Genomic DNA, 21,618 nt, shown 5'->3' with positions numbered 1-21,618 from the left:
CAGTAACCCATGTCTTGGAGTAGACTACTACTCCTTTCTGCAGTCAAGACATCAGTGTTGAAGGGTCACTTATTTGCCTCCAGATTCAGAAGCTCAAGATTGTCTCCCTAAAGCCACAGTTAGCAGAATGTCTGTCACACCTGTGGGTACTTCCACCTGCTTAAACAGGAAAAGCTTCAAGTAGAATTTCTCATCATCCAAAGGTATTTGAAAGAAAAAACAAAACCTCACCACCACTAACAACAAATGTTCTAGATATCATCTTCCTGAAGGCTGCACTGCAGATATACAAATATACATTTACGAAGAGCCACTGAAATATCATGCAAGGAATAGCACTTAATATCTAAGAAAGTAGTTTCTAGCATGACACTGACGTTCTCTTACAGTATCAGAAAACATAACCCGCTATTTGCCTAGACAGGGACTTCTCAGGAGAGGAGGAGGACAGCAGGCAACTCAATCAATTATCCATACTTCACATTCAATCCACTCACACAGCAAGTTTGCGACAAAAGCTGAATCCAGCAAGAAGGCACGTACAATATCATTTTCATTCTACTGAGGGGAGTCATCAGATAACTGATATGAGTCATCTTACTGAGTCCTGATGAAATATGGGTTGACATTGACCTTCATTCAGACATCGATATTTAGAATGCAGTGACCTCACTAGCCTAACACTCAAATTAGTTTAAATATTCCACTGTTTTAGCTTGAGAGCAATAAACTCTAAGGTGTATTTTCAACACTCTGCTCTTTGTCTGTAGTAACATCATAAAACAAAGAGCAGTTGGGTAATTCCTTGTGGCAAAAGATCCTATAAAAAAAAAAAATCAGAGCCAACATACCATTCCCTGTTCATAAGATGTCAATTGCAGTAAGTGACAAAATCAGGTAACAGATCAGGCCTTGAGTGAACCAGCAGAAGAGTGTTAAGCAATTAAATAATAAAGTCCTCACATTATTCCTGACACTAAAAATAGCATGCCAAGAACAGCACAAGCACAATTTAATGAGTAACTACATACCTGCTCTCCTTGCCTCAATGCAAGCAACACTCATTTCCTCTTTCAATTCATGATTTTCATTGGCTATAGCTTCACCTACTGTAACAAATCTTCCAACTGCCAGGTTAACTGCTTGGCCCACTCGCTGAATGGCTTGCAGAGTCTTGTCTGAACGCTTTGGTTTATCCTTATGATTAATAAGAGTAGTTATCTGTGAACAAGAAGAGTTAATAATTAGAACTGTACGAAAGAAGACATTTTAACTTCAGTATTAAAGGCAAGTTTTGAACTGAACTCAGTAATAGATTTTTACCATACTTCACTAATAAAATTTAGTGGTGAGTCAGGAGGTATCATTTAACTTATCAGAGAATGAGAAAATATTTTGGAGTATAATTAAGTTTGCTTATCTGCTGTGACCTCAGCTTATCTCACATCTCAAATGAACTGAGGGATTTTTTTTCCCCTCCCATTTGCAATATTAAAATAAGCTTCCCTCGGTATCTCAACGGGCTTTCACACTACACAGTAAAAGTTGAGTCCAAGAGTAGGCACATCAACATCATCTTGGGTTTGCCACCATTGGAAACTTTACAGTGTTTTTGTACTGCCAGGTAACTACACACACACTCATCAACTAGGATTTAGGAGCTTTGGATCTTTTTACAGAAATAAGCCTTTATAAATGACATTTTATCCAATTGATTAAGGCAGGATTTAGGAAAGAACAAGCAGTAGCACACTCTTTACACAAGAAGAACCATTCATCTTTTAGAGGTAGTCTGAAATATTCAAGTCCTGCCCCCATTAAAATATGCGCTCTACTTACAACTTAAACATCCTCAATTACATGTGTTTTCTAGAATTTAGAGAAAGGTTACCATTAAAATATAAGTTATCAGTAAAACATTTGTAAGGACATTCTTATTCTGAACTCCACACCCCGTATTGGCTTTTCTGCCCAGTACTACATCACGCTGTACAGTCCTTCTTGGATCACAGTGACCAGAGATCAGCTGCACACAGGCTGCAGGGGACTGATGATTTGCACAAAACACCAAACATGAAACAATGAGATCCCTCTCTTTCTCCCAAAGAGAAAGGCAGAATTGTTGAAGTAGCTTCTCAACCAAGGCATTAAATAAACATGAGAACAGTGTTGAATACTGCCACTCATAATTAACTCATTACAAACTGCATTACAAACAGTACAGGATCTTTACATTTTTGGTATGACAACCATTTTCTAGTGAGATGCAGGATGGAAGTTGAACTGTGTAGTTTCGAGCATCATAAACCAGCTTAAAAGCCATCCTTGCCAACAAAGATAGTCCTGCCTGTCCTTGCCTCTCTCGATTTTTGCAATTAATGTATCTGGTGTGGGTTAAACCAGAGTTGTGGAGTTGGCCCAGTCCAGTTCACTGCACAGCTTTTGCCACTTCTCTTGGCAAAAGGGAAAAGGTACAGACTGGAGACAGAAAGATGCCCAGAAGTACCCCTTTCAGCAGCAGCAGCATGGTTAAATGACCAAAGAACTGCATTGTAAGCCACATCCACAGGAGGTCAAAGATGTCTGCTGAGAGAATCTCAGAACTACAGGAATTACTGAAGTGTTTGAACACCTCAGCTGTACCAGCTTAATCAGATGTCTTTGCCCGTTCCTCAAAAAGACATAAATCATCATTCACTCATATATTCTCCTACCGGTCAAGTCTGTGGTAGGACAAGAGCACAGAAGCTGTACCTGTAATGCTCACATTGGATCCAAGGACAGAGCAGGAAGCAGTGTAGGAACCGTTCTGCTTCATAATTTGATCAATGCCCAAGGCTTACCCTTCAGATATCACCAAGTTGTATTTCTGGGAAAAAATTTAGTGGTGTTTTTTAACACCTTACTGGGGCTGGTTTTGAATGCCAGGAGTTGGTTTAGTCAAGTTTGCAGTATTAAACTCTTTGCAGTGGAAAATGTCAATATTTCAGAGCACTTTGCACCAAAAGAAAGCGGCAAAAAACCCCAAAAGCCACCAAAAAAACCCCACCAAACCCAACCCAAAAACCCAGAAAAAGCTAAGAACTATTCCAATAAGCAGTGCTGCTCTATGGAAGAGCAGCTATGGGAACAGAAGAATACTGTGTCTTGGTACAAAACATTGCCAGAGAAATGCATCATCTGCCCACTGCCTTCTTACATGTGCCCTACTTCTCCAACTTGTACCTAAGACAAGTTCTAAAGGAGGGCCACTTTCTGTAATTCCTACAACATATCTGTCCCTGTAAGAGTTCCCCAGTTCACCACACTTCAACCACAAAGCCTATGAATCCCTGATGCCCATCCAGTGAAAATATCATCTGATGATGAAAACAGAGTGAATTAAGCAAACATCTGAACACCTTCAGGTTCATTCCAGAGGAGGAATGACATTCCCCAAAACACACAATTAGCATCACTTCAGTGGAAATTCAGATTAATATCAAGTGGATATTAAAAACAGCTGCACTACGCAGCTGTCCTGAATTAGTGCATTGTAGATGTTCCAGGTATACCAAATGATCTAATACCTGACAGCAGCCTAACAACCCCAGCTGGCAAATTCTTAACTAGTTATGGGCAGCAAGCCTAAAAGAGTGTTAGATCAAATGCTGAAGAAAACCAATTTAACAGAGGGTCACAACTTTGTTTCCTCAGCTGATTTTTAAGCAAACAGCAACCCAATTCTATGCAAAGGGCTAATATTACATCCATACAGCTACTGATTTCTCAAAACTATACATAAAATAAAAATAACACTGACCGAAGACAAATAGACTACTAGTTGGATGCACATCCTGGCTGCAAGTGTACCTCCCACAGCATTTTATACCAGTAGAGGTTTAAACATGTTCTGCATAACCCTGAAAAAATGCATAATCAACTAACACTGCAGAGCAAAAGGAATCCCATTGCCTCTTACAAATCATCAAGGGCATTTTAGTCCCATATGCTACTGTAGAGGTATGCAAATTATAACAACCATGAAGCTGTCACAGTTTAAGCTGCTTTATTAAAGTCTTACAAAACACTTTCAGAAACGCTTTCGAGACATGGGTGAAGTTTACAATCCTATCACTTCTTAGCACCCTCTTCAGAGGGGATCATTAGTTTTGCAGAAAAAAAGGCACTCCCTCTACTCCCCTACATAAGGTGAAGCAAGATCAGCAGCTGTTTTGGCAGGTCCATCACCAGGGCCACCTTAACCTCATGAAGTTCAGCAAGGCCAAAAACAACATCCTGCACCTGGGTTGGGACAATCCCCAGTAACAATGCAGACTGAGGGATGAATGGATTGAGAACAACCTTGCAGAGAAGGATTTGGGGTACTGGTGCATGAAAAACTGAACACGAGCCAGCAATGTGCGCTTGCAGCCCAGAAGGCCAACTGTATCCTGGGCTGCATGAAAAGAAGCGTGGCCAGCAGGACGAGGGAGGTGATTCTGCCCCTCTGCTCCACTCTGGTGAGATCCCACCTGGAGTGCTGCGTCCAGCTCTGGGGCCCTCAGCACAGGAAAGATGTGGCCTTGGAGCAGGTCCAGAGGAGGCCACAAGAACGGTCAGAGGGCTGGAGCACCTCTTCTATGAGGAAAGGCTGAGAGAGTCAGGGCTGTTCAGCCTGGAGAAGACCCCGGTGAGACCTCATTGCAGCCTTTCAGCATACAAAGGGGTCTTATAAAAAAGACAAAGAAAGGCTTTTTACCAAGGCGTGCAGTGACAGTACAGGGGACAGTTTTAAACTAAAAGAGGGTAGATTTAGACTGGACATAAGGAGGATTCTTTTTTTTTTTTTTTTTAACAAGGAGGGTGGTGAGACACTGGAACAGGTTTCCCAGAGAAGTTGTGGATGTTGCAGATGCCCATCATTGGAAGTGCTCAAGGACAGACTGGATGGGGCTTTGAGCCACCCAATCTAGTGAAAGATGTCACTGCCCATGGCAGAGGCACTGGACTAGATGATCTTTAAAGGCCTCTTCCAACCCAAACCATTCTGTGATCCTATGATCTACTCTAGGCACCCTCTGGAGTAACTTGTATATGCAGACTAAACCCAGATTGGAAGCCAATGGTTATACACAGTAGCTAAGGCTTTGCAAATACCTCCTAGAATAATGAACTCCTAGCTGGGTAATATAATTTCTTCTCTGACTAGCTAACTTAGAGCCGCTACAGTAAGTAGTTTAACATTAGAATGGAGGGAAGTTTGTTGAGCTCCACCGTTTGTTTTTTTTTTTCTTTCCAAGAAGTCAAAACCTATATGGCTTGCCAGTTAAACACAAAATTGTGAAAGAACCAAAACAGAAGTTGGTCAAGAACTTTGAAACATATCAAGACAGTGAGCTTCACGTAACACCTATTTCAAGTGTTACCAATGTTATGTAGCAAACGCAGCCAGTATTAATATAGTAACATTTGCATAGAATGTTTGTTTTAAAAAAAGTTAATAGCCCTGAAACAGGAGTAGGTAAGTCACAATAAAAGACAGACAGAGGAAGATATGAAGTATATATCGGCTAAAGGAAAGAGGGCTGTCTTTGGCTCTAGAAACATGAGATAGGCATATACCAAATGTAAAACGCTTAATAACAAAGGCATGAAGAAAGTTCTTCAGATACAGATGGGCTTCTCATAACCTTCCACCTGCAGAAAACATTGCTGTGCAAACAAGGAGAATATATAACTCTGAGAAATAACTTTCTCTTTTCTTCATGAAGTGTTAAGAGTGACAGGTATATCCTCCATGTAAGATAACGTTATGAAAAAGCAGAGGTAATAGCAACTGCAGTTTCAGATTCTTTTCAAGACCTAAACTTACAATTAACAATCAGGATTAAAAAACTAACAAGATCTTAGCTGAACAAGGAGAGGAATTTCGCTAGTGTGTTAAGTGATTAACTGAAAGAAACTGCTATGCTAATAAGCAGCACAAAGATTATTTAACCAGTTCAGACCATAGTGAGAAAAAAAAATCCCCAAGCAGTACAACTGGAGGTGTGTTAGGGAAAGGCATACAACACCATTTGCTTCAGGATACAAATAAAGCAATGAGCATTAGAAGGACAATAAGCTAGGCTTCTAAAATAAAGAACAAGCAACATTTTTGCTCCTGACTTTTAAAAACATTTAAAACAGAGATATAAAACTGGACAAGTTAAATGGAAAAAAAGCAAAGACTCACAAGAAGTCTAACAAGGAACTTTCTCCCTAACGAACAACCACCTTCCTCCAAAGATATCCTAAGAGCCTGTCAGAAACTGAATTAGTAAAGACTTGCAGCGTCTAAGGGTATTTCAGAACTGCTTTTCCCCTAGCGGCCCATTCAGCTGCAACCAGACCAGAACTATTACTATTGTGTTTTGCTCAGTTTTTTTAAAAAGGAGGAAACCCCTGTGACTCCAAGAACATTATCTAAGGTCTCCTTTAGGCTTAACACCCCCCAAATATTTAACCTGTTGTATTCTGATCATGTATCACCTAGGCACTAACATTTATGGTGTTTGGGCAAGAGTTAACAGCTGAAAAGATTACCTGCAAGCCCCTTGAAACAAGAGTAGTACACATTGCATGCTGTTTATTTAAGGATTTACTGATCAGGTCCTAGAAAGGAAATAGTCCTTTTGGATGGTACTCATTTAATGTGAGCTCCTACACTATTTCCATGGAATGCTTATCTGAGATTTAAGACAATCTGTTTAAGGAGCATAACTGACAGTTTCTTGAGACTGTACAATCTTTTGTCAATTGTTATAAGCAGCCCCAGAAAAATGGCCTTTTCCTAAGTACTTCACTGCAACTAACATATATAGCCATAATGTATCAAGGTGTACTTCACATTTAAAGAAACAAGCTGTTGTGGCAGTTTTCGAGCAGCTGTTTTCAGAGCTTTTTGAGGGCCTTCAGACACTGACATTTAAGTAGTTATTTGCTTCATGCACAGGAAGCATCATGACAGCATGCTTAGCTAAAAATATTCTAATGTCTATTTATTATCAGTGTAATTAAGTCTTGCATGACAGAATTAAGTGATACTTAAGAGATTGGGTTTCAGGAAGTATTTATAGACAACTATAAATAAAACCAGGGGAAACATAGCTATTTCACAACCACTGCTACAAACACAAGAGTTAAACTGAGAAGTCATGTTGGAAGATACCCAGGGTGGGAGGTGGACAGAGTAAGTACCCACATTGTACATAGGATGATTTAGTCTCTCAAGAGTAACATTTGTTACTGCCTCACACTAATCAGTTTTCCTGCTAGAAAAAAATATTCAAGATGTTTTCTCTATGCAACAAGAATTAGCATCCTTATGGTAACAGCTCCTCTTCCATTTTGTGTATTTTCTGCTTCTTACCTTCCAGTAATTGCATAATGGTAGTAAATGCCTTTCTAAAAAAAAAAAAAAAGTAATACCAGGTATGGAAAACCTTTGCTAAGAATATGCAATGGCACTACATACTAGGGAAGAAGGTACAACCCCCTACGACAGACAGAAGTGTGCTGCAAAGTAAATTTAGTTGCATTTAATAGGACATGCAGAAAACTTGGTCAAAAGGGCCTTTCCCACACTGCTCATTTTATTAGTTCATCTTGAGTTTGGGCACAGGGTGGAACTTCTAATGCTACATAAAATGTAGCTACTGTCCCTCATTAAGTCTTGTGTACTACTTAAGGATAAACAGGTCTTCAGACTCATTTAGCTAGACAACAGCACACATTGTTCCAAGACCCACATCTGCTACAGAACACAACCACACATGTGAGAGAGCACAGAAGCAGCAGCTGGCATTTGACATCCAGTCCATAAGGGTTACAAGCAGAACTGTCACATAGACTTCTCATCACAAAAGATGAGCCTCAGGGACCTTGAGAAGTTAACAAGGACTACCTGCTTACCCATCCTAGAAATCAAAGGTCTCTTAAGATTAGATACCTGCCCAGGCATTAATGAAAGTCTTACTAAGCATCTTCTACAATTTCAAGCACTGAAATATTTTTTAGAAGTCTGGCGAATGTGCAGATTTTTAGAATTGGAAAGCCTTATCTTCTCAGTTCTCATTTTGTAGAAAAATCCCACAAGTAAACTTTTATAGAGACTCGACTTCAAAAGTTTTCAAAGGTTGGAAAAGATCAACCAAAATGAAATGCAACTGCATTAACTACTAATGCTCTAGTTAACTGTAAGAATCCATATTCTATTTATCCTGAAAACATTATTTGAGACAACTGCCTCTGCTTTATGGACACTTGAACCAGAACAGTTTCTTCTACACATTATTATTCAAAATGGGCAACCAACCCCTTCCTGCATCGATGCATTGTTCAGGGCCCCAAGCCACCACTTCTGTAAAAGAACAGCTTCCAAGAAGTGGTATGATCCTGCTACCCCTTAGTTATGTATTTTCCTCATACTGCCTATGCACTGGTGTCTAGAAGGGCAGTACAAGCACGCTGAACGTCCAAGACTGCTGAGTTCCGTTACGCTTGTGGTATTGAGAATGTTGTATCTTCACCTGAAGGTTTTTTAAAAGCATCTTCTCATTGCTTTTGTAACATCTTTCATAAAAGCCTTCAGGGAAGCAAATGAAATAAACTAACCCGTAAGCTGGTTCACTTATCTGTGGGCAAATGCTAACATGCTTAGAGGAGCCTCAGGTAATCTTCCGCATGTAGCGTCTAACAAGCTGATAAGCCACCTCTGAAAAGAAAGAAGGAACAATCCAGAACCTGCAGTGACAAGTAGAAGCTGACAAGCAACACAAGAACAGCCCTACCAAATCAGATCATTGGTATACCTAAACTAGCATTTTATCTCCTATAGTACCCAAACATGGGTGCCTAGAAAAGAACATGAGAATAAAACAAGCAAATGGGACATCAGCTATACTGCAGTTGTAACCAGAGTTTTGGTTAACTGCAAGTTGTACATTTCATTTTAAAAAACCACAACATTTAGTTGTGCACTCTTCACAAACACAAGAGCTTCAACAGGTAGAAAATATTATTTGGAAGGGGTGAGAACAGTCCTCTTCCCCTCCTTCAGATCTAGACTTCAAAACCTACTCTTTGTAAAGTTTGCCAGGAAAGACAAGAGTACACAACTTCAAATTCAAACACACACCCGAGATTATTAGTACCCTTGCCATGTACTTGTTACACATTCTTGGAATTGTTAAGAGATCAAAAGAAAGGATTCAACTCACAGCAAGACCGTACTACAGTAGCAAATACCCTTTCTTTGTGCTGAATGCATTCTTAGAAAACTAAGGGCCCTTTAAATTTCAAGATCCAAACCAAACACCATTGAGAAAATTATTATCCACAATGTGATACTGATTAACTTGTTCCATTCAGATGTAGTACTTTGATGACACGAATTTATTTCCTCCAGTGTGGGTTATTTTGGATTTGGGGACTTGTGGTTTTTATCAAAGTAATAAAAACTCTGGAAACTTCAGAATTTTTTTTTTCCACTGGGATTAAATTATTTCCAACTTTTTTGCAAGTTGTTGTGAAAAGGAACAAAGAAACAAAAAAAAAAAGAAAAGAATGAACACAGTTGACTAGTTCATGCAACCTGTGGATTCTTAGATATTATGTGGAGGTTTGAATTACTTTAACAATGTTACTAAAGTAACACTATTGTAGAGGAGAAATACACTTGCTTTTTAATGTTCACCTTTCACAGAGTCCTTAAAATGGGGGATCCCCAGTGCTTTGCAGATACGAAGAAGGAAAGTACATGAAAACTAACCCACACTCCTGCCATCCTCCCTTCTTTTTCCCCCCCTACACACTGAAGAGGAGAGGGATCACCGGAGAATGCTCAATGAGGCTTGACCACGGATCAAAGCTACCGTGTTTACTCTTATTGTCACATGTCTTACAAGTCAGATGACTGCCCTGTCTTCCTTCCCCAAAAAAGGTGGCCTTAGAATTTCTATACAAATGAGTGATGTTGATAAAGATCTTAATTTTCAGACAAGTCAAGTTCAAGCTTCCTTCTCTGTTTGAAAAGATGTATGGAAGCTTACAGACTGAAATTTGCACCTTTGAACAACTTGACACAAGTTGGCAAAAATTGTTTTTCACATTGAAAGTCCAATTTGACCTCTTCTGATTACATGAATCAACATATGATATGATCACCAAGTATACTGAGCATCAGAAAATACGTGTTTACCTATCATAAAATGCATTCAAAAATAAAATGGCCTTTAGTGCACTTTTCAATGTGGATTGGCTTTCTAACTCAACCTCTGTCTTGACGTTTGCTAAAACACAAAACTACCTCACTAGAAAAGGTGAACCTAAGCTAACAGACCAAATAATGGTTTTTAGGGGTATACAAGCCAGTACATTTTCCTCCCCTCCTGTTGCCCTCTAGTTCAGTATCTTCTTACACAAATAGGTAGATTTCATAAACAAAGCTATTACCCTTTTTCATTCTGCACCTAGAAACCCTGGGCATGAGCAAGCCTAAGTAAACAAAACCAACTCAGAGGGAAGTTCCTTGTTCAAAGTGTACTTTCAGATGTGGTCAAAACAGATGCAGACATGTTTTCAGCACCAGAGAGATGCAAGTCTTAGAAATAACTCAATTTACTATCATGATCAGGTAACCTCAAAACCAGAGACTGAATGGCAAATTATTAGTGTGGCTTTCCTCCCTAACTTGCCTTTGTTAATGTACCTAACCCTCTACTGCTTCTGCAAATAATGCCCAAGCCAGCTCTGAGCTGCTTATTCAAAAAAGGCCACTGCTGTAGAACTACAAATTCAGACTTTGTAATAAAGGATGTAGCAGGGACAACACACTGATATCACCTGCAACTGAGAATTATTCCTATTAATTTTGGGGTTGGCTGCTGAAGATGCAGAAAAATTTGCTTGCTAGTCTCAAACAGGCAGCTTCACTGCCCGAATACCCACCATTCAATCCCTCTGGTACGGCAGGCTGGCAGACAGGACAGTTCCCCCAGCCTTTTTTAGAGAAGACTTACTTAGTAGCACTTTGACATACCACTTCAATTCAGAGCAACACCTGGTATTTCATCTTGAAAAGCACATATTTGCCCTAGGGATTAATAGAGAAGTACAGTGTGCTCTGGCAAAGGCTATGCAAATCCAACTACTATCCACCTACAGGAGTGTAAAACAAAACAAAAACTTCATATAATCCAGAAACCATGATCTTATTTATGTTGAAGAGCCTATATATTTTTCTGATTGCTTCCTTGAAGAGCTCAAGGGCAACAAAAACTCATTCAGTTGGAAAATTTAAGAGTATTTAAATGTAACATTGAGATACAATACAGAATCTTTGATAATTACAAGGGAACATGACCTACATCGGTCTAACTCCTACATGCTAAACACTTGCAACTTTGGACAATATTAGTCTTCTAAACAATTTTGATACCTGTGAATAAAACAAAAAACCACACAAAAAAACAAAACACCACCCCAAAAAAACACGTTTACAACATTACATTACTACAGCACAATTTTACTTTATTGTTATTTGAAAATACATGGTTTGTGTGGTAACATTCATTCTGCTTAACAGAAAAAGCCAATACACAAATGTTTCTAAGACAAAAGCAACTGCATAATTTTTTATTTTTCCATATACATCTCAAAGAACCTCAGGATTTGCTAATACATGATCTTTGTAACTTGTGTTTAGGAGTTATCTTACCATGTGAGAATTCATTTTATGTATAAAACTAAGAAATCATCCCGTTCAGTAGCTGGAGTAGATTAACAGTTACAAGTTAGCACTAGAGTCTATATCACTACTCATTTACCGCACCAGCTTTAAACAAGGCTAGTGATGGAATGTGATACAACTCAATGAGTAAGAGTTATCATTTAAGGCTCTATCTGGCAAGGGTTATGCTTTGTCAATGAACTAATAAGCCTAAAATAAATCCATGCAGAAAGCCACAGGCTCATAGTACCATACAGCAGTTTTACTGAACTATAACCAGAGTTGTTTGCAATCATTAATTCATAATTCATCCTTTGGGGATTTCCCCACCTAATCTGTCTAAAACCATCTGTTAACAATGCTGAGTAGCAAGCAAGCTACTCTAATCCTTTTTGTGCAGGATCACTATGAGGCAGTTTTGATTTAATACTCATTCTGCTGGAGAAATACAAAAACTTGTTTAATCTATAGAAAAGTTGTTAAGCAGGTCTCATAAATTTGAAAGATAAGATTCCATTGAGAAAGAGCAATTGATTTTCAGCTATGTCAGGAAGGAGCATCTTACTTCAGCTACTCGAAATGTTAGTCCTTGATGTGATAAGTGAGTCAGACTAAGGTACTGAACATTATAGAGCAGTAGCCAAGCTTAACTCAAAACCAGTTTCACCATCCAAGGGTTCACAGAAAAAAAGCCCTGGAACCACAGCTGTTTCATGGTAGTGCAGTTGCTTATGTGATAAAATGCTCAAGTATAAGTTTTCTTGTAAAACAGAATATCATTAGTGATTTTAACATCATTAATTCTTAACGCAACAAAATAATTTCAGTTACCTATTTGGGATATTCTGAGGTACTCCTGTGCTCCCCAGCACACCTTCAAAAACACAACTGTAAATTATCTATTTCCCTTTCACTGTTTCATAACAATGTCAGTTCAATGACTAAATATGACTGTCAATTAAAAACTAGCCTCAGTAAAGGGAAACGCACAATCACATCAGCCCAGAAATACAACTGATACTGTGCCTGCAGAAACAGATTATCTACAGCCAGACTACAAACTCATAGGATTAACTTTCCTGCATCAATCAAAGAGAAAGAATCATCTCCTTTAGGAGCACAGAGCACCAAGTGTAGGCTGAACAACAGTTGAGCTGCTACAAGTTTCATTTTCCAGGAAAAGAATTTGTATCAAGAGGAAGATCTGTAATACAAACCACAAGCTCAAAAGTTAACCCACAATACCAATGGAGCCAAAGGGAGGAGAAGAGTCACTGAGTTAGTGACTAATTGAAACTAATGAGGTGCAGCTCTGTACACAGGCAGCATACCAGATGCTTCCAGATTTGACAGCAGTTTACGCGTATGACTCCGTATCCATGGCACAGTTTCTCTGCGGGACAGGATGTAAACTAAGAGTTTAGCAGGAGGTTTGCTTCACTCAGTACAAGTTACAACGCAAGCCTCTACGTCGTAATTCATAATTTTATTACTCAACAGTAGTCCCAAACCTCAAGTCTAAACTGAGTACCAAATTAACAGAAACAAGAAAATCCTGGGAAAGAAGAGAAACAGCTTCTCAAAGCTTGCAAGTTACCAGAATTTTTAAAGTACTAAAGGATAAAGACTAGAAGCATTCCAAAAGGAGTGCACTCAGATTTTTTTGTATTTCCTCAGATGCACTGACGAAAGCTATGAGAGAGACAAATATGGATTACCCTACTTTTCCAAAGAGGAATCTTCCCATCTTCCAAAAAGAGCCATGAGGGACAAAGCGCAAGCCCTGGCACCGTACTGGAGCAAGAACAGCCAACAATATAAGAACCTTTTAGCACCTTAGAGGTGAGAAAGGGAAAGACCTAGTGAAACAAGGCAGCCAAGAGACTTGCTGTAACAAATCTCTCAATGCATCTGCTACATGAGAAATGCAAGTAAGTTGAAATGGATGAGATCTTGGACTGAATGCTGAAGGTCAGGAAGGGAACAAGACTACACACATTCCTTATTCATAAATGTTGTCCAGAGAGTATGAGACACACTTCTATTTAGCCTTTAAAGGAGAAAGAGAATGCATTTGAGTCACGACTAGTTCAAGAGTAGGTATGCAATGAGCCTATACAACAATACAATACTACAAATACAGACAATCAAACATCATCTTATATACAAGACTGATGTATGATGTGGAGGAAAAAATAGGGAAAGCGTGTGTTCCCCCCCTCCCCCCTTAGTTTTTGTAGGCTTCCAAGAATAGAAAGCTAGTGATATCAGGTTAGAGTTCTAACAGTGCTCTTAATATAAGACTCTCTGCTTTAAAGCTGTTAGCAAAACCACCATTAAGACAAATCCATGACGATGTAATTCCCAAGTTTTGCAGCTATTAAGTTTAGAAGAAACAAATGCTCATTGAAAGGTATCATGTATATGTATGTCACTTATCATAGATAAACCTCTTACATAGGTTTTGGGCAGTGTTGGCGCCACACACATGCACATCCCCCCAAAAATAAGCCTTACAAAGCTCCTTTGCTACATCCAGAGGCAATATCCTTCAGTAAGGAGACATACTAAGGTCCACATCTACAAGTATACTGAAGAACTGAATGCAAGTTGCTGTTCAGAGTTCTGTTGCTACTAGGTACAACATGGGCAACCCAGAAGTTTCCAGTCACCTGAGGACTTCCAAGCCAATGAGACCACAAAAGTTCCCCCAAAGACACTGCTAGCCTGGAGACAAAATTCAAAGACCAGTGTCACGGAACAGTAGCATACTGAACTCTATGTTTTACAGTTTTACACTTCTCAAATTTCTCACTTCGATAGAACATGCTTGTTCAGTTCCACTGAGAATAACATCAGTTCCACTGAACATACAGTAACTTACCAGCTATCACAGCCTATTTCTTCAGGAGTTAACCCTGACACACTCAGTTACTCCCTTAACACAGCTTTTCCCTATCCCTTTGACAGAAAATAAGAACAGAGCACAGCAGCTATTCATATTTGTGCTCAACTACAAAAGTAAAGTGATCCCTACTCCAGAATATATCTATGTTTTGTACTTAGAGAATATGTTTGTAATCAAAATGACTGCAGAAAAGGCTATGAAAATATTAGGTAAAATGAACCGCTGCAACAACTCACCTACATTAGATGTTATTCACTACGATTTCAAGGGACTCAAAGATGCAAGGGATTCTATCAACTTTCTCATACAATCTCCTGCTTAAAACTATATTGACAGTTGAGGTATGGAGGTTGCCCAACACTTGTACATGGCAAATCAATACAAAAAAATTAAGAAAAATGGAAGCAGCGGGCACCCAAATAAATATGACGTACTAGCAAAGAGTCAGCATGGTGTTTGTTAAAGGAATTCCTGCCTCACACAATAATCAAATTTCTCTGTAGAGATCACTGATTGCAGGGATAAGGAGGCGCTCTGCTGAAAGAAAACTAGAAAGCAAAGTCCATACTGAAGTTTTCAAAGGACACCAAGCAAGTGTCTGAAAAAAACTAAAAAAGGCCCTTTGTATGAATATTTAACTCATTAAGAGACAGAATAATGAGAAAGAAGATGAAGGAAGGCAGGAAGTAAATGATTGCTTACTTTAATAGAGGGAGATGACCAACGGAGTTTCACAGAAACTTGCGCTGGGACGTGGATTATTCTACATAATCATAAAGAGGGAAGAGAGAGAAGCAGGTAATAATATGATGTAAATTTGCTGATGATCCTAGATTATTCAGAACAGTAAAGATAAGATTTGACTACAGAATAATAATTAAAAAAACCACTGCAGATTAAAGTGATAGAGATAGGAAAGTACCATCCTACCTTCCTATATGAAAGCTAGGTCCCAGCTGACCTTTACTCCTCAGCAGCAAGATCTTCTCATTACAACACATACCTCCATTCAAAAAAAAAAAAAAAGATCAGACTCATTTATGACAAAAGGGACTTCCAGGGTTATCTAGTCCAGCTCCCTGCCCAAACCAGGTCCAGTTAGAGTGTGTTGCTCAGGGCCTCATCCAGTTAGCTCTGAACATCTCCAAAACTGCAGACTCAGTAGGCACTCTGCACACCTCATCCAGCGTCTGACCACCCTCACATTGAGAAAGGGCCTTTTCTTATACCTCAGACTTTCCCACATTCCAGCTTCTGTCCATTGCTTCTTATCCTATTACCGTACATGTCTAGGATCAGTCTGTCTGTCTTCTCCATACCTACCCATTAGGTGGGTAGTTGTAGGCCAGAGTAAACTCTGCCATTGGCCAGACAAAGTTACCACAGATTGAAGTGATACAGATGTGAAAATACCGTCATAGCTTCCTACATGAAAGCTAGGTCCTGGCTGACCATTATGCCTCTTTTTCTGAGGTGGAACAAACCTGCACCCTTCAGCTTCTCCCCTTATGTCACATGCTCCTCTATGTCAATGTTTTCCCTTGTACTGGGGAGCCCAGAACTGGACATGGTGAGACAGCATCTGTACTACAAGTGCCAACCAGAAGGGAAGAATCATTTCTGCAGCCTGCCACTTACATTCCTGGCAACAACCCAGCATGCAGCTGACCACCAGTGCTGACTCCTGTTCAGCACCTTGTCCACCAGGGCCCCCATGTCTTTCCCCACAAAGGTTCTCTGTAGACAGCTGATCCCAGCCTGTGCTGTTGCATGGTGCTACCCTGGCCCAGATGCAGGCCTTGGTATTATTGCCTTTGTTGGACTTCACAAACTTCTTGTCAGATCACCTTTGTGGCCTGTCCCTCTGTCTAGCAGCCCTGTTCCCCAGCATATCAGACACTTCCCCCAGCTCACTGTAGGGGAGTTCATATGCCTGTTAAACATGCTGGCCCATCATCCAGGGAACATTCAGATCATTAATAAAGATGTTAAACAATAGGGGCCCCTGTATCAGGCCCTGAGGTACACCACTGGTAATTGAGATAAAAAAAAAATAAAAGTTACAATTATATATGGACCTCTAGCTTGATCCAGCATGGTTATTCAAGGTCATACCTTCAGTCTGAAAACAGCATCTGTGAGCTTTTCACATAAATGGGAAAGCATCAGCTGTTGGTTCTTCTTTGGGCTCTAATACATACCTCCAGGAACTTCTGGAAAACCAGAATACTGGCAGAACATTATTATGTAACATTATATAACTATATAACATTTACTGAAATGGAAACTTTTTAAGCTAGCTTCACAGCAAGCAAGGAAACAATACCATAGTAAAGAATAGGTTTGTTTTATCCACACCAAGGCATGTGCCACTGTTAACTTCTCCAGAATATAAGACTAACAATAACAAAATTCAGGCACACGGGTATTGTGAGCTTTTTGTAGTTGTTCAAGTTTTCATTTTAACTATATAGGTCAAGCCAATTCCAAAACCTCTGACAGGATCTTCTGTAACAAGAAAGTTGGAAAACCATGTTCAGTAACACGTGGGCACACAATCATTCTCCAAAGTGCCTATGATAAAACAGGCTTTCTGAAGGTCGAGCAGCTAGCTGGAATTACACAGGTCTACCCTCAGGATGTTGGAGGATAGGTCACCTTCAACTATGAACACTGACTTTTTTTTCTTTGGGGAACGTATGCAGACAGAGCTCAGAGCTTCCCCTCAGTGAACTTTTCCCAAGCACCTGACTGTGAAGGCTGACAAAAACCTATTCCAAAGTTTCTCAGAGTGCTTCCTTAGAACAGATCCAGGCAGACAGACTCCTACAGCTGTGAAGATACCCAGCTGCTGCCAGACTAGCAAACAGGTACATAATGGCAGCTGAGGAAGTCACTGGTGGAGCCACATCCTGGAAAGTGCTTTTTCCCCGTCTTTGCCTTTCCTCAACTGCTTAAATGACTTGTTATTAAATGAGTCAGCACTGACCACTTTAAACACCCTTCCTGACTTGTGTTGCCAAAAACTTTCCATAAAAAAATAAAACCCAACGTAATTAGACTGGAAATGGGTAGCAGCAGTGAAGGAGATGTCTAGATTTTAAAAAATGCTGCGCTATAGCTCAGAGTTTCCCATGTAAAAAGACACATATCCAGGAGAAGACAATTCTACATGTTCTAAAGAAAACTGTGGGGTCTGACCCCAAAAGCCATATATTCTGAACTGCATGCCACGTACTTCGCACAATACCATAGAATGATTCTCATCACAGTAGAGAGAGGTAGATAGTAACAAGAAAGTGTTAGCATATATGCTTGGTACTGCAGCTTGGAACTGTTGTCTTCTTTTGTCATTTGTAGCACTATTAGAAAAGGGCCACATCAGGGTCCTAGTTTAACTCTGTAAACAGTAAGTCTTAAAAACAAGTTTATTAATAAATATGTCCAGTAATGACTCCAAGGGTAATTTCTCCTGCCAGGAAAACAGGGCTTTCATACCATTGCTGGCAACAAATATACTGGAACTACATAGTCTGTAAGAAAAATTAAGCTGCAAAGTGCAATTAAGAAAAAAATAAAACAAAAATAACCCTCACATTTGCTGAGTAAGAGTAAGCAGTCAATCACATGTTTACAGTGTTACACATCAATTAGAAATATGTACTATACAGTACAATAATTTAAATAAGAATCAATGCAGCTTTTTCTTTTATTTTATTTTGCTTAAATAAAATAGCTTTAGCTCCACAAGAGAGATTGAAAGTGAGTTTGTCGGACAGGGTGCCTTTTGTTTGCTCTTTGCTTAAAGTAGTGAAAAGCAGTAGCAACATCCTGACTACTTTTTTTTCCAGCAGTGTACAAGTATCACATAGCGCTTCTCAGCTTTTAACAAAAGGGTAAACTGTGAAGTTAGCTTCACAGCAAGAACAAATCCCTTTGCAAGTGTATTTCGTGCAAGTAGAAAAACACATTCCTGAGCACTACTGCTGATATGCTTATGGAGAATATAAAAACAAATTCTGAGATTAAGTACTCTATAAAACACCCTTTCTGCGTAAATACCCAAACAAAGCCAGCCAGTGAGACCTCTAGTGAACAACCTAGATGAAACAGTACAGACAGAACTGATAAAACCAGCACAGTAAGCGGGGCATTGTATCAGGCAAGCTAGGGAGCTACTGCTGATACCATCAACAACTTCAGCCTGAATCTGAACGGAGCTCAGCGCTCACGCTTCAAGGGAACAAGCTTGTCTCAAGACTAGAGTGCTTCACCAGGAAAACAGCAAGCTCTGAGCGCTCACAAACGCTCAGACACCTTACGCTGTATACAGGGGAAGTGAAAGATGCTTAGCACTTCTGGAAGACGCAGTCATAGGTTTTGTGGTTATGTGCAACAAACCCACAGAGAAATAAGACCACTGTTCTTAAAAGAGTATTCCAGAGGAATAAGAATGTGCACATCTTCAGAGAAATCTGTTAAAAGTAAGAATTTAGCATATGCATGTAAGTTCAGCCTTTGCAATCGGAGGGGTTTCTGCTTGCTCTTAAGCTTCCTAAAAGAGGTCTCCATATTTTACCTCTCTCAATTGTTTCAGGAGTAGAAAATTCATTGAATTGTATACTTCATTTTACTTTGCTATGGAACAAGTGGTTTAATCCCTTCAGTTGGGCTTCTTTGGACTGACTGCGATTTCTTCACACAGAGAAAGACAAATTACCATGATAAGTACAGAAACACAATTACCCATCACAAACCCTTCCTGCAGCCCAGCTGTACAAATGCAAAACAAGGCTTAACAACAGTTGGTTTCCAGACGGGCTATGACGGTATAAACATAACTTGACCTCACCAGGACTAGGTTTTTTTTGTATAGCTGTTCCACATTGCTTAAACGATTTGTGCAGATAGGTTTTTTTTGACTTGCTAGCGTTAATAATCAGTACTCAAAGTACAAAAATGCTATACGGCAAAACCGCGCCGTTTTCATACGATATTCGACAAGAAAGAGAAATCTGATAGGGTATATCAAACACCAATTTTGTAACTAAAGATCTTAAAAAAAAAAAAAAAAAGAAAGAAAAGAAAAAACCAACACCGAAGCGGGCATTAATTACTTAGCAGACCACTTGAAAGCCTGATTTTTATCTTTTTTTTAAGCTCCTTTAGCACTGCGCGGGCCACGTGAAGAGATCACCGAGCTACAGTCTGCATATTATTTAACTTCTTAAAAATCGGGTGCTCCCCTCGGGTGCGGCAAGAGCTCCAATCAACGCAACGCTCCGGCCAGACCGCGAAAACACAAAGCTCCGCCGAGCCCCCTGGACGCCGGCCCCGCTCTCCCAGCGCCCGGCTGCGAGGGGAGGAGGCGGCTCCCACGCGCAAAGCCGGCCGGAGGGAGACCCGGGAAGCCGGGGCGGCCCCTCCGCCGGGCGGGCGGCGGCACTGCCCACCAGCCCCCCGGCCCGGCACCCCGGGACTCACACCGCCGCCGGCGGCTCCGCGGCGCCTTCTCCGTTACGCAACGGCACGGCGACCTTGCGGGGAACTTCGGGGTCTTTCTCCGGGAGGGGCGTGCGAACAGCATCCCTTCCCCCCTCCCCATCCCACCTCCACCCCCCCTCCGGCGGCGGGATCCCACCCGCCCCCGCCCCGCCGGGACCCCGGGGCGCCACGAAGGGGGAGCGGCTGGGAGAAGCCGCCCCCCCCACCTCCCGCCAAGTGCCCGGAGAGAGGGGGGTTACGGAGCGCCGCGACCCTAGCGCCCAAACTTCGGCGGCGGCCGAGCTCCGGTCGCGGGTGGGGAGGGGGAGGCGGGTTCCCGCACGCCGGTTCGCGGGTTGGGATGGGGGGGCGGGAGAGGGGGATCCGGCTCCCGCGTCGATATTTCTACCTGCGACACCAACGGCACCAGCGTCTGCTCCACGGAGCGCGTGCGGATCTCCAGCCCCGCGTCCGCCCCCAGCCCCGACGAAGACGAGGAGGAGACGCCGCTGCTGCTGCACGGGGACGTGGCCATGGCGGGGAACCGACCGGGACCCCCGCCGCCCGCGCCCCCTCGCTCCCGCCGCGCCGCGCCGCCCCGCCCCCGCCCGCCGGGGCACCACCGCCTCGCCGGGGCGCCGGGCGATGCCGCGCGCGCGCGCGCTCAGCCCCCCTCGCGGCCCCTTCCACGCCCCTTGGGACGGGATTTAAAGGGACCGCCTCGCATCACCGCCAGCTCTCGGCCACCGCCACCGCCCCCTCCTCGTGTTTTTTCCCCCCCGTCCCCTCCCAGCTTTCCCGCTCCCACCCGGATCCTCCTCCGCCGGCGGAGGAGGAGCGGGCTGGTCCCCGCCGCCCCCGCTCCCACGGAGAGTTTCTCCATCGCCCCGGGCCGAGACAGGCGGGGGCGGCCGGCGGGTCCCTGCGCGGGTGGGGAAGGGCAGACGGGGCGGTGTCTGAGGGGGTCGGTTGGCCCTCAAGGAAAGATGAGTCCGGGCCGGTAACGGGCCCTGGGGAGCAGCGGCCCCGGCTGGCGGGAGCCCGGGGAAAGGCGGTCCCGGGCGGGGGCGGCGGGGCGGGGGGCCAGCAGGGAGCCGCGCTCCCCGTGAGGGGTGTTGAAATCACGACTCGGCTACTTCGTAGCTTCTGGAAGGAATGTCGAGCTGTCTTAAACTAAACTCCGCTGGCTTCCCTCTGAGCAGCCTCCCAAAGGAGGGGGGAAAAACCCACCTCCTCCCTTCTGTATGCTATGCCTGGCCACGGGCTGCTGTCAGGGAGCAGCTGTCGCGTGTGCCTGGTTTCGCCCAGCTTTGCAGCTAAAGCAGACCGTCTATGACGGACCTAGCAAGGAGGCGGCAAAAGTAATTTCAAAGGAATAAAAGGGTGTTTTTCTTTCGGTTGTAGAGTGGGCTAGGCACGCTTCCCCACATCGGTTTGTAACCTGTATTCAAGGAGCATCAATGCATGAATGCTC

General features: G+C 42.1%; 1 protein-coding gene across 2 annotated transcripts in view; it reads right to left on the bottom strand.

Annotated features, from left to right (window-relative positions):
• Positions 1 to 20,773, bottom strand: part of CTNNAL1 (catenin alpha like 1) — a 58,897-nt gene extending 38,124 nt beyond the window's left edge. Inside the window, exons 1-2 of one of the 2 annotated variants that reach the window (XM_075084476.1) lie at positions 20,554 to 20,773; positions 1,032 to 1,221 (exon numbers count right to left, since the gene is read on the bottom strand). In XM_075084476.1, the coding sequence (XP_074940577.1) occupies positions 1,032 to 1,221; positions 20,554 to 20,679 (316 nt within the window). In that variant the 5' untranslated portion in view covers positions 20,680 to 20,773. The remainder of the gene's footprint in view (positions 1 to 1,031; positions 1,222 to 20,553) is intronic. The other variant, XM_075084475.1, reaches the window with a different exon arrangement.
• Between the last annotated feature and the right edge of the window lie 845 nt (positions 20,774 to 21,618).

Source organism: Phalacrocorax aristotelis, chromosome 2 (assembly GCF_949628215.1).
Source record: "Phalacrocorax aristotelis chromosome 2, bGulAri2.1, whole genome shotgun sequence".
Classification (NCBI taxonomy): Eukaryota; Metazoa; Chordata; class Aves; order Suliformes; family Phalacrocoracidae; genus Phalacrocorax; species Phalacrocorax aristotelis.
Note: the sequence above shows the minus strand (reverse complement) of the source record. Positions and strands in the feature narration are given on the sequence as shown.